The sequence below is a fragment of the Oryctolagus cuniculus genome, chromosome 3, assembly GCF_964237555.1.
Source record: "Oryctolagus cuniculus chromosome 3, mOryCun1.1, whole genome shotgun sequence".
Classification (NCBI taxonomy): Eukaryota; Metazoa; Chordata; class Mammalia; order Lagomorpha; family Leporidae; genus Oryctolagus; species Oryctolagus cuniculus.
Genome location: NC_091434.1, coordinates 37,522,191 through 37,535,884, shown reverse-complemented (window position 1 = coordinate 37,535,884; position 13,694 = coordinate 37,522,191). Strand labels below are relative to the sequence as shown.

At 41.4% G+C, this 13,694-nt stretch overlaps 2 protein-coding genes across 5 annotated transcripts in view; one reads left to right on the top strand and one right to left on the bottom strand.

Annotated features, from left to right (window-relative positions):
* Positions 1 to 13,694, top strand: part of BMPR2 (bone morphogenetic protein receptor type 2) — a 169,067-nt gene that overhangs the window by 80,297 nt on the left and 75,076 nt on the right. For all 4 annotated transcript variants that reach the window (XM_008258989.4, XM_008258990.4, XM_070070371.1 and 1 more), the window contains exons 2-3: positions 849 to 1,019; positions 2,062 to 2,232. In XM_008258989.4, the coding sequence (XP_008257211.2) occupies positions 849 to 1,019; positions 2,062 to 2,232 (342 nt within the window). The remainder of the gene's footprint in view (positions 1 to 848; positions 1,020 to 2,061; positions 2,233 to 13,694) is intronic.
* LOC138848945 (heterogeneous nuclear ribonucleoprotein A1-like) lies at positions 6,092 to 12,541 on the bottom strand. The gene has a single exon (XM_070070372.1). It carries the CDS (start codon positions 7,933 to 7,935, stop codon positions 7,207 to 7,209), a length of 729 nt encoding a protein of 242 aa, XP_069926473.1. The 5' UTR covers positions 7,936 to 12,541; the 3' UTR covers positions 6,092 to 7,206.

Genomic DNA, 13,694 nt, shown 5'->3' with positions numbered 1-13,694 from the left:
GTTCGTGTATTTCTGGAGACCTATGAAAATGTTAAATGTTTTTTTTTTTTTTTTCTTTGACAGGCAGAGTGGACAGTGAGAGAGAGAGACAGAGAGAAAGGTCTTCCTTTGCTGTTGGTTCACCCTCCAATGGCCGCCGCGGCCGGCGCGCTGCAGCCGGCGCACCGCGCTGATCCGATGGCAGGAGCCAGGAGCCAGGTGCTTTTCCTGGTCTCCCATGGGGTGCAGGGCCCAAGCACCTGGGCCATCCTCCACTGCACTCCCTGGCCACAGCAGAGAGCTGGCCTGGAAGAGGGGCAACCGGGACAGAATCCGGCGCCCCGACCGGGACTAGAACCCGGTGTGCCAGCGCCGCTAGGCGGAGGATTAGCCTAGTGAGCCGCGGCGCCGGCCTGAAAATGTTAAATGTTTTAATTTCTTTTCAGTCAGAAGGAAAAATGTGAACTTTTAGGTTGAATAAATATTTTTGTACCCAATACTAATCAATTATATATAAAATTCTATTTTTATTTTATTAAAAGGCAGTGTTCAGCATACACTGGCCTTGATATTTCTTTACTTGGACACCAAAATCATTTAAGAAGAGAAAAGTGGTAAGAATAATTTGAGTAAGAAAGGATTGCTTTTGGGAAGTGAGTTTTAAAATTTGCCTTTTGCTTGAAGATTACAAATTAATGAGCAGAAAAAAGTTATTGAATAAGTGTAAAATTGCAAACTTATTCAATGATTTGAATTGGGAGAATTTAGTAGGGAAATTTTTATTGTCATTCAAATAAAAGATATTACAATATGTTTTATAAAGATTATCATAAAATTAATTCACCATTGTCTTATTTTCTTTATTTTAGCTTCCCAGAATCAAGAACGGCTATGTGCATTTAAAGATCCATATCAACAGGACCTTGGGATAGGAGAGAGTCGTATCTCACATGAAAATGGGACAATACTATGTTCAAAAGGTAGCACCTGCTATGGCCTTTGGGAGAAATCAAAAGGGGACATAAATCTTGTAAAACAAGGTAAGTAATACTTTTCTTACCTTAAATGTCTTTGTGTTTCATACAATTGAGGTTTATCTGAAAAGGACATGGAGATATGTTAACATTCTCTTCAGAAAAACAGTAAATTTAAAAGCCTATCTTTATACACACGCACATGCACAAATCCACACATACTTGCGCATATCCCAGCTTTGTAAAGGGAAATTTATTGCTGGCTTATTTTAATGACACTTTCTTATTATAATACTAATATGTACTCATTATTTTATGAAGTTTGAAAAATACAGAAAATTATAGTAAAGAAAAACAAAATTCTTACAATTACATACATCTAAAGAAGTTTTTATTTCCTGCATTGTTTATCCCCTGCAAGGTGTGTTTTCTATGTATTTCTATGTTAATATGTGTAGGTACTTTCTTTTTCCCCCACTTTAATTATAGCATGAGCATTTCGCCTCTCTTTAAATACTCTCTGAAAACATTTTTAACCTCTGCACAATATTTCATTGTATACATGTATCATAGTTTGCACATTAATCAGTTGCATGCTGTTGTTTTAGATTTTCACTTGAACATGAATTTTTAAATTATCTGATTGCTTCCTTGACATAGGTTCCTTGATACAGAATTATTAGATTATAAAACATGAATAATTTGAAGATTCTGTATAAAAATAGCCATTTATTTCCAAAAAAATTCTCCATTTACATTTCTTCCAACAATGTATGAGCGTGTTTCTGTTACCAAATCCTTGTTATGATTGTATATTATTATTTTTTAAACCTAGAACAATTTAATTAGCATGGGCAAAATGAAACCTTACTATTTCTTTAATAATTCTTAAATTAATGATGCAATTAAATGTTTTGTTGGTGGTTTTTTGCCTGATAAATACCTGTTGTATCCTTTGCCATTTTTTCTGTTTTTTTTAATTGGTTTGCAAGAGTGTTTTATATCTTAAATGTATTCATTGCCTCACATTTATTTCAATTAGCTCTTAGTTTATTGTTTTCTTTACTATATTGTCTCCTAACTTGTTTGTATTCATACTGATTTGTAGGATGCTGGTCTCACATTGGAGACCCCCAAGAGTGTCACTTTGAAGAATGTGTAGTAACCACCACCCCTCCCTCAATTCAGAATGGAACATACCGTTTCTGCTGCTGTAGCACAGATTTATGTAATGTCAACTTTACTGAGAATTTTCCACCTCCTGATACAACACCACTCAGTAAGTAACTTTTCTTTGTAATAATTTTCTCCAAAGACTTGCAGAATCTAAAACAAACATTCAGAGTTGGCAAGAGTGAGAGAAAGAATTTTAGCATCGAAAGATTATATATGTAGTTAATTGTTGAACTCCAAAAGAGATATATCAGGATATGTAAGGTATCAGTAATTATCAAATGAGTTTGAATATAGTACTTTTTAACTTCTGTGGGAGGGAATTTGGTAATATTAAGAAAGCTACAGGGGCTAGCATTCTAGCGTAGCAGTAAAACTACCACCTGCGACACTGTCATCCTATATGGGCACCAATTCATGTCCCAGCTGCTCCACTTCTGATCCAGCTCATTGCTAACAGCCTAAGAAAAGCAATGGAAGATAGCCTAAGTGTTTCAGCCCCTGCCACCCATATGGGAGCCCCAGATGAAGCGTCTGGCTTTGGCCTGGCCCAGCCCCAGCTTTTGTGGCTCTCTGACAAGTGAACCAGGAGATGGAAGAGCTCTGTCTCTGTCTCTCCTTCTTGCTCTATAACTCTGAATATTCAAAGTAAATAAATCTCTTTTTAAAAATTTTTATTAAATAAAGAAACAGATTTCACTTATTTCATAGGTACAGTTCTAAGAAGATAACCATACTTCCCTCTCTCTCCTGCTTCCTCTCTCAGTCCCTCTCCTTCCTTCCTACCTTCCTTTATTTTCTTTAATTTTTTTCAAAGACATAATTTCAGTCTACTCTATTAACATAGTCTCAATTCATCACTAATCATAATATTCAACAAGTAAAAAGTAGGAGGATCGTAGTTCCATAGCAACAGAGACCAAAAACAACAATCATAACACAAGATGTCCATTTCATTCCAACACATTTTTTTGTGTTCTATATTAACTGCCACATATCAGAGAAACATGGTATTTGCTTTTGGGGATGGGCTTATTTCACTAAGCATAATGGTTTCCAGTTGCATCCATTTTGTTGCAAAAGATAAGATTTCCTTCCTTTTTATGGCTGAGTAATATTTTCTTTATCCAGTCATCAGTTTATAGACATCTTTTTTTTTTAAGATTTTATTTATTCATTTGAGAGGTAGAGTTATAGACAGAGAGAGGGAGAGACAGAGAGGAAGGTCTTCCATCTGCTAGTTGACTTCCCAAATGGCTGAAACGGCTAGAGCTGAACTGATCCAAAGCCAGGAGCCAGGAGCTTCTTTCAGGTCTCTCACGTGGGTGCAGGGGCCTAAGCACTTGGGCCATCTTCCACTGCTTTCCCATGCCATAAGCAGAGAGCTGGATCAGAGGAGGAGAAGCTGGGACAGAAAGTGCCACCCATTTGGGATGCTGGCACTGTAGGCAGAGGCTTAGCCTATTTCACCATTGCCCAGCCCCTGAACATCTGGGTTGATTCCATATCTTAGCTATTGTGAATTGAGCTGCAGTAAACATGGGGTACAGATAATTTTCATATGTTAATTTTATTTCATTCAGACAAATTCCCAGGAGTGGTATGGCTGAGTCATACGTTTGTTCTATTTTCACATTTCTGAGGAATTTCCATATTGCCTTCCATAACATTTGTACTCATTTGCATTCCCACCAACAGTGTATTAGGGTACCTTTTCCCCCACATCCTCACCAGCATTTTTTGTTTAATTTTTGGTTGATAGCCATTCTAACTGGGGTGAGGTGAAACCTCATTATGGTTTTTATTTGCATTTCCCTGATGGCTAGTGATCCTGAGCATCTTTTCATGTGTCTGGCCATTTGAATGCCATCCTTTGAAAAATTCCTGTTTGGGGCCGGTGGAGTGGCACAGTGGATTTAACACCCTGGCCTGAAGCACCAGCATCCCATATGGGCGCTGGTTCAAGTCCCAGCTGCTCCACTTCTGATCCAGCTCTCTGTTATGGCCTGGGAAAGCAGTAGAAGATGGCCCAAGTCCTTGGGCTCCTGCACCCACGTGGGAGACCTGGAGGAAGCTCCTGGCTCCTGGCTTTGGATCAGCGCAGCTCCAGCTGTTGCAGCCAATTAGGGAACCATCGGATGGAAGACCTCTCTCTCTCTGCCTCTCCTCTCTGTGTGTAACTCTGACTTTCAAATAAATTAATTAATTAAAAAAAAAAAACAACAAGAAAAATTCCTGTTCATGTCCTTTGCCCCTTTCTTAGCTGGATTGTTTTGTTGTTGTTGAGTTTCTTGAGCCCTTTATAGATCCTGTATATTTTTTTTTTTTTTTTTTTTTTTGACAGGCAGAGTGGACAGTGAGAGAGAGAGAGACAGAGAGAGAAAGGTCTTCCTTTGCCGTTGGTTCACCCTCCAATGGCCGCCGCTGCAGCCGGCGCACCGCGCTGATCCTGGCAGGAGCCAGGAGCCAGGTGCTTTTCCTGGTCTCCCATGGGGTGCAGGGCCCAAGCACCTGGGCCATCCTCCACTGCACTCCCTGGCCATAGCAGAGAGCTGGCCTGGAAGAGGGGCAACCGGGACAGAATCCAGCGCCCCAACCGGGACTAGAACCCGGTGTGCCGGCGCCGCAAGGTGGAGGATTAGCCTATTGAGCCACGGCGCCGGCCCTATAGATCCTGTATATTAATCCTTTATCAGTTGCATAGTTTACAAACCATTCTGTCAGTTGTCTCTTCATTTTGTTGAGTGTTTCCTTTGTAGTGCAAAAGCTTATTAGCGGTCCGGGGCTGTGGCTCAATAGGCTAATCCTCCGCCTTGCGGCGCCAGCACACCAGGTTCTAGTCCCGGTCGGGGCACCGGATTCTGTCCTGGTTGCCCCTCTTCCAGGCCAGCTCTCTGCTGTGGCCCGGGAGTGCAGTGGAGGAGGGCCCAAGTGCTTGGGCCCTGCACCCCTTGGGAGACCAGGATAAGTACCTGGCTCCTGCCATCGGATCAGCGCGGTGCGCCGGCTGCAGCGCGCCGGCCGCGGTGGCCATTGGAGGGTGAACCAACGGCAAAGGAAGACCTTTCTCTCTGTCTCTCTCTCACTGTCCACTCTGCCTGTCAAAAAAAAAAAAAAAAAAAAAAAAAAAAACAACAACAACAACAACAACTTATTAGCTTGATATAATCCCATTTGTCTGTTTTTGTCCTTATTGCCTATGTTTCTTGGATCTTTTCCAAGAAGTCTTGCCTATGCCAGTGTCTTGCAGAGTTTCCCTGACGTTTTTCTCTAGTAATTTGATGGTATCATGTTGTAGATTTAGATTCTTGATCTATTTTGGGTTGATTTTTGTATAAGGTATAGGGCAGGGGTCTTGTTTCATATTTCTGCATACATAGATCCAATTTTTCCAGCACCATTTGTTGAAGTGAGTGTCCTTTCTCCAGGGATTGATTTGAGCTCCTCTGTCAAAGGTTAGTTGGTTGTAGATGCATAGGTTAGTTTCTGGGGTTTCTTTTCTGTCCCATTGTTCTATATGTCTGTTTTGTGCCATGTCTGTTTTTGTACCAGGCTGTTTTGATTATAAGTACCCTGTAGTATATCTTGAAATCTGGTATTGTGCTACTTCTGGCTTTGTTTTTATTGTTTAAGATTGCTTTATCTATTCTGTTTCTCTTGTGTTTCTGTATGAATTTTAGCATTGCTTTTTCTAGATCTGAGAAGAACGTCCTTCATATCTTAATTGTGATTGCATTGAATCTGTAAATTGGTTTGGGTAGTACAGTATTCCCATTTCTATGAATTTCTTTGGAAGGTAGATCTTTAGTAGAATGAAAACATATACATAAGAGTTCAGTGGCATGAAAATACATAGACATAGGAGTTGCAGTATTATGTGTAACCATGTAATTTTTAAAGTTTTTTAAACCAAAGTCAACATACCTTATTCTTTTTTAAAAAGTTCAGTTAGTCTTTTTAAAAGACTTATTTATTTATTTGAAAGGCAGAGTGACAGGGAGAAAGGGAGAGAGAGAGAGAGAATCTTCCATCCTCTGGTTCATTCCTCAGATGCTTGTTACAGCCATGGCTCAGCTGACAAAAGCCAGGAACCAGGAACTCCATCTGGATTTCTTACATGGTTGGCAGGAACCCAAGTACTTCAGCCATCATCTGCTGCTTCCCAGGAACATTTAGCAAGAAGCTCAATTAGAAGTGTGAAGCAGCCAAAACCTGAACCAAGCACTTTGATATTGGATGCCAGTGTCCCAAGTAGTGGCTTAACCCATTGTGCCACAATGCCCTCTTCTAAACTTATTTTTTAATTCCATTTTTTCCTCAAACCATTTGCAGTACACTCATACACTTTTGGGAAAGATAAAATGTAAAGGTAGGTGAAGAATTGTAAACAAATACCGAACTGCTTCAAATCCAGCTCCCTGCTCATGCGCCTGGAAAAGCAGTGGGGGATGGCCCAAGTGCTTGGGCCCCTGCACCCACAGGGGAGACCTGGATGAAACTCCTGGCTCCTAGCTTTGTCCTGGCCCAGACCTGACCATTGCAGCCATTTGGGGAGTCAACCAGTGGTTGGAAGAGCTCTCTCTGTCTCTCCTTTTCTCTCTCTAATTCTGTATTTCAAATAAATAAAATAAATCTTTTATAAACAAAATGGTTTATTTTTCAGTTGTGTGGGCAAAGCATTCCTGACGCAATTATAGGTGTAGTGTAGGAAAAACAAAATCAGTATATGTGTTGATGTTCTTGGAAGCCAGGGTTCTTACTAAGAAAGAGGAATATATATATATATATATATTTTAAAAAAGACATTTATTCAGCATCATGATCAGACTGTTACATTTAGCAATCAACAACATGGGTGCAAAAAAATAAAAAAATTACATTAAACCCTTTTGTTGGAATGCTTTACACTTTCCATAGAACAGAAACTAAAATAGCCTGTTATACAGTTAGTCACAATACTAATTTTTTTTGCCTATACACATGAGTATTGTCTAAAACATGTTGTCTTTGTATTAGCCAGGCCCTGCCACCATTGTGCTTGGCTGAGTTCACAAATCTGTTGTAACCTGTAGCTTCCCTGTCACTTCTCTGGCTTTCTTTCATGGCAGTTATTAAAACCTGCCACTGCCATAGCTATTGCTGCTGCTAGAACCTCCATAGCCACCTTGATTTTGTGGTTTGGCAAAATATTGGCTGCCGCCACCATAGGGGCCAGAGCCTCTGCCTCCAAAATTTCCTCCTTGTATGGGTCCAAAATTTGAAGATTGTTGTAATTGCCAAAATCATTGTAGCTTCCACCACCTCCAAAATTGCTTCCATCATTGCCAAATCCATTGTAACCATCCCCACTGCCACCATAACCACCACCACCACATTGGCTGCCACCAACGCCACTATGACCACTGAAGTTTCCTCCATGACCAGAGTAGTCATTGCCACCAAAACCACCTCCACAACCACCACCAAAGTTTCCAGAACCACTTCGACCTCTCGGGGTGGATGAAGCGCTGGCCATCTCCTGCTTCAACAGGGCCTTCCTTACCTCACGGTTGTGACCATTCACAGTGTGGTATTTCTGAATGACAATCTTATCCGCAGAGTCATGGTCATCAAAGGTCACAAAAGCAAAGCCCCTCTTCTTGCCACTGTCTCGGTCAGTCATGATCTCAGTCACCTCGATTTTCCCATACTGTTCAAAACAATCTTGGAAGTGATGCTCTTCAGTGTTGTGGGAAGCAGGGCCCGGCTCCCACAACATGGCGCTGAGAGGGAGTAAACAAGCTTTACACAGCGGCTTCGGCTGCTTCATCAATTTGACTAATGAGCTACAGGAGCTGTCCCAACCTCTGATTGGAAGAAAGCAGCGTGCTCAGCACGCGGGCAGCGGAGCATGGATTGCTGGAAGAGGACTATAAAAGGGGACTCAGCTGCACTTTCAGAGAACTACTGTCTCCGGGCTGGTGGAGAGTTCGGGGGGTGGCTTGGTTGGAGAGTCGGTTGGAGAGTTCGCTGGGAGGCTCATTATTTCGTTCTTCTCTTTGCTTGTGCTTGCTTTACTGTAGAAAAAACCGACTGAAGGGGAATAACAGCGTCCAGTCCGGTGCCACTCCTCCACGAGCGGAGGAGCGACAAGTGTCTTCTTTAATGCCACCAAAAGAGATCTTTTTCACAGTTAGACAGGCACCTGGTCTTTAGAAATCTTCCCTCAAGACAGCTCTCTTTGGTTCTAAACTCTTCCAATCACTTTGTGTGGCCTTGCATTCATGACGGCCGCATCCACCTCCTCCACAGTGGCATAGGTGGCAAACCCAAAGCCACTGGAGCGCTTGGTTTTTGGGTCTGTCATTACCACACAGTCCGTGAGCATTCCCCACTGCTCAGAGTGGCTCCTCAGGCTCTCATCAGTTGTTTCAAAGCTCAGCCCTCCGATGAAGAGCTTCTGCAGCTGCTCGGGCTCCTTAGGAGACTCTGACTTAGACCCGAGGGCAGTGGGAAGAGAGAATTTAAAGATGCTTCCTTGGTGGCATCCATGGGCAGAAAGCTATCATTATTAAATAGGGCAAGATATAAAGGAATCTTAGCTGTTGAAAAGGTTAAGATGCAAACATATCCTAATAGCAATAAACATGCATAATACCCAGGTTTTTAAAATTTATTTATTTGAGAGGTAGAGTGGGGGGGGGTCTTCTATTCACTGTATCATAAATAGAAGTCAACTTTAAAATTAAAATTTATTTACTTAAAAATAGATTAGGGACAGACATTTGGCTTAATGATTAAGCACTGGTTGGATGCCATCATCCCATATTGGAGTTCCTGGGTTCAGATTCCAGCACCACTTCCAATTCCAGTTACGCTGGAAGGCAGCAGGTGGTGGCTCAAGTAGTTAGGTCCCTGCCACCTACATGGGAGACCTGAATTGAGTTTCTGGCTCCTAAGGCTTTGGCCTAGCCCAGCCCCAGCTATTGCAGGCATTTAGAGTGTCCCTGGATGGGAGATCTGTATCCTACCTTCCACCCCCACTGCCACTACTACTGTCTCTCTTTCAAATAAATCAAATAAATACATAACTTTTAAAAAATATTTTATTTATTTGAGATGCAGAGTTACAGACAGTGAGAGGAAGAGACAGAGAGAAAAGTTCTCCCTCTGCTGGTTCACTCCCCAAATGGCCTTTATGGCTGGAAGCCAGGAGCTTCTTCCCATGCGGGTGCAGGGGCCCAAGCACTTGGGCCATCTTCCATTACTTTCCCAAGCCATAGCAGAGAGCTGGTTCTGAAGAGGAGCAGCTGGGACTAGAATCGGTGCCCATATGGGATGCCGGCGCCGCAGACGGAGGATTAACCTATTGCATCATGGCGTCGGCCCCTACATAACACTTTTAAATATTTAAAAAAGAAAAGAAGTCTTTATTTTAAATAAAGGATTTATCTATAGTAGTACTTTAGTTTGTCTAGCTTTAATTTTTTTTCCTATCTACTTGGAATACACAGTGGCAGAAAGTGAGTTGTGAGAGAAAGATTGATCTTTCATCCACTGGTTCACTACCCAAATGTCTTCAATAGGCAGGGCCAAAGCCAGGACCTCTAAACTCCATCTGAGTCTCCCATGTTTGTGGCAGGTGACCAAGTTCTTGAGCTATCATTTGTTGCCTCCCAGAATGTATTAGCAGGAAGCTAGATCAGAAGTGGAGCAGCTGGGACTCAGATATGGGATGCGGACATCCCAAGTAGTGACTTAACCTGCTGAAAATGCTCACCCCTAATTCAAGTATTTAGGTCCCTGCCACCTACGTGGGAGACCTGAATTGAGTTTCTGGCTCCTAAGGCTTTGGCCTAGCCCAGCCCCAGCTATTGCAGGCATTTAGAGTGTCCCTGGATGGGAGATCTGTTTCCTACCTTCCGCCCACACTTTATGTCTTTATAAATTCCCAAAAGTGAAAGAAATGTATTTCCATAATTATTGCAAAGTTTGGGATGTGTCTTACAGTGGTTTTCTGGTAAGATTTCTGGAGTTGGTGTAAGTAACCTGATTATATAGCAAATAAGATAATTAAGTCAACAAACCAGGCAAAAATCTAAGAGAGAGAGAGAGAGAAAGAATGAGAGAGAGGAGAGTATCTTCTCACTGCTGGTACAACTGGCAGGGCTGGGCCAGGCCAGGCCAAAGCAAGAGCCTAGAACTCTGTACAGGTTTCCCATGTGGGTGTCAGAGCTCCAAATACTTGGGACTTACTACTCTTCTGCTTTCCCAGGCACATTAGCAGGGAGCTAGCTTGGAAGCATAGTAGCTGGGACTGAAACCATTGCTCATGCGGAATGCCAGTGTCACAGCAGCAGCTCAACTGGCCCCCCACCATTTTTTTTAAGAGTTATTTATTTATTTGAAAGGCAGAATTGCAGAGAGAAAAGGAGAGAGTGAGCAGTTTTTAATAAATAAACCTAATATTCTATTGAGTATTAGAGGTTCATAAATCAAAGTAAGTATATAAATATAGAATATTTTTCATATTAAAAAAGTATTGCTTATTTGAAACACACACACACACACACACACACGCAGATACTCCATCTGCTGGTTTATTCTGTTCTTACTTGCAGTGGTTCGGGCTAGGCCAACCTGATGCTGGGAGCAGTAACTCTGGCTGTGTCAGGGATCCAAGTACTTGAGCTATACCAGCTGCCTACTATGGAAGCTGGAATTAGAAACAGAGCCAGGATTCAATCCCAGTGATTCTGATATGGTGTCTTCATCACTATGCCAAACACCTACCCCTAGAATACTTTTATTTATTTTATTCATTAATTTAATGGTTGGGTCAAGTTGATGAGAAACAAAGATTGAATTGCATCTAAGTCTAGGTTTTAGAAGTCATTCTAATTTATTCTGTGGGGTTAAGATTAGAAATTCTAATTTCCAGTGTCTGTGAACAAATGTCTTTTTTCTCATTCCAAGCTAGAAAAGAAAGCCTACCTTCAAAGGAGCTGACTTTTGCATAGGGCCACTGGTAGATTATGAATTATTGTGAATTTATAGTAATTTTTCAGTTTTTATTACTTCTGTGAGAGCATTAAAATGATTGAATAGACAGAAATATGGGTGGCCGAGTCCTTGATTATTTTGCAAGCAGAGCAAAATATGTTGTGTCTTTTGTGCTTGTTAAAAATATAAGTGTAGAAGGAGAAGAAGAGAAATAGAGGAAGGTATGTCCTTTAGAATGCTGATTCTTTAATACCCTAGTAACAAGATCCTATTTATGTAGTATTGATCAGATAGTTGTCATCCTGAAATTTTGCTGGCTCTGTACTGTTGAATGCCAACCCTATATCCCGTAGCTACTTACCTACCTACCTACTGTCTTCCTGTCTCAAACCTCTCTTCTCAAAAAGCAGTTTTTTTTTTGTTTTTTTTTTGTTTTTTTTTTTTTTCCAGATTAAAAGTTTATATTGGCCAGCACCACGGCTCACTTGGCTAATCTTCCACCTGCGGCGCCGGCACACCGGGTTCTAGTCCCGGTCTGGGCGCCGGATTCTGTCCCAGTTGCCCCTCTTCCAGGCCAGCTCTCTGCTGTGACCCGCGAAGGCAGTGAAGGATGGCCCAAGTGCTTGGGCCCTGCACCCCATGGGAGACCAGGAGAAACACCTGGCTCCTGGCTTCGGATCGGCACAGTGCGCCAGCCTTAGCAGCCATTTTGGGGGTGAACCAATGGAAAAAAGGAAAACCTTTCTCTCTGTCTCTCTCCCTAACTCTGCCTGTCAGGAAAAAAAAAAAAAAAGTTTATATTCCTGACAGAGTAAAACCTGTGATGTAGCCTGTTTTTAGCTGACAAACTCAGTGGAAGTTTTTCGTCTGTAAAAACCCAGTGCCAAGTATGTATGATAGAACTGACTACTATTTCAACCTAAGTGTCTTCTGAAATATGAGGCAAAATTGGATGTAGATGCAGAAATAATTTCCATGTCTTTGTTTCTACAACTGCAACTTTTCTTACATTTCAGGATTTCCAGTTCTATCTAGTCCTCTCTTTTGGCCTTAATTATACCTCATTCCTTTGCAATATGCTGTCTCATTCCCTTGCAGTGTGCAGCATATTTTTATATAGTAAAACTAATTATCCATCTGGCAAATATTTAATGATTTCAGATGCAAGCATACTATACAAAAATAGTATCATGTATACATAAAAATATTTCTAATACATCCCGAAACAAGTTGAAACCAGCCAAACACCCTCCCTTGTTTCATCTTCCTTTTACCAGAAACGATTAATTTTCTGCTGTTTTATTTCTTGTGTATGTGATTTTTTTATTTGAAGAAAAGATAATTATTGCATTTTCTATGAACCTACTGTTTCCTATATGTTATACGTAGTTGAAAAACAGAATATACTATTTCCTCTTTCTTTCATACCCAGAAAATCAAAGACTTGTTTATTCCTGAAACAACATACATTTTGCTTGTGATTTCCCAAGTATATGCTTTTAAAGCCATTAACAGTGAGTAAGTTATAGTTTATCCTATAATTGGATGTAGATGCAGAAATAATTTCCATGTCTTTGTTTCTACAACTGCAACTTTTCTTACATTTCAGGGGGCATTTCATATTGCCCCCTCTCTTATTTGCTAAAATTTATTTATAACCCCAAAACCAGTGTGGTTATTCACAGACATGCAGAGTGACAAAAAATTTTAGTCACCTCAGGTGCACATTCCCAGCTGAGGTTGAACAAGACCAGGCCTTCTTGCTTTAATTCTTGTACTGTAAACAAGTATCTTCTTCACAGCCTACATAGAACCACTTTTTTTGTGCACTTTTACGTTTTTTGTTGGTTTTATTATTTAAAATGGCCTGTGGTAATGTTGATGAAGTGCTTTCTAGTATTCTGAAGCGCAAGAAAGCTATGCTACACCTTAAGGAGAAGATACGTGTACTAGTTATGCTTCAGGCAGGCATGAGTTATTTTGCTATTGTTGTTGAGTTAAATGATAATAAATCAGCAATATACAGTATTTGGTTCTTCAGACTCATGCAGATGTTTATACCCCAGAGTCTTTATACCCCAGAGTCTTAGATTAACAGTTAATGCATAAATGGTTGGTGGATTAAGGTGGAGGCTTGATCCAATTATGTTGTCTAACAGTGGAAACTTTAGGAGGTGATAGGACTGGACTAGGCTGCGAAGGTGGAGTCCCATGATTGATTCATGATGGCATCATAATGGGGGGCCACAAAAAAGGTAGATAGATGAAGGAGCATATTCCTGTCACTCTACTTTCTGCTTCACCATGTGATCTTTTTTTTTTTTTTTTTTTTGACAGAGTTAGAGAGACAGACAGAGAGAAAGGTCTTCCTTCCATTGGTTCACCCCCCAAATGGCTGCCACAGCCGCTGTGCTGTGGCTGGCATGCTGCGCTGATCCAAAGCCAGGAACCAGGTGCTTCCTCCTGGTCTCCCACACGGGTGCAGGGGCCCAAGCACTTGGGCCATCCTCCGCTGCCCTCCTGGGCCACAGCAGAGAGCTGTACTGGAAGAGGAGCAACTGGGACAGAATCCGGCACCCCAACCAG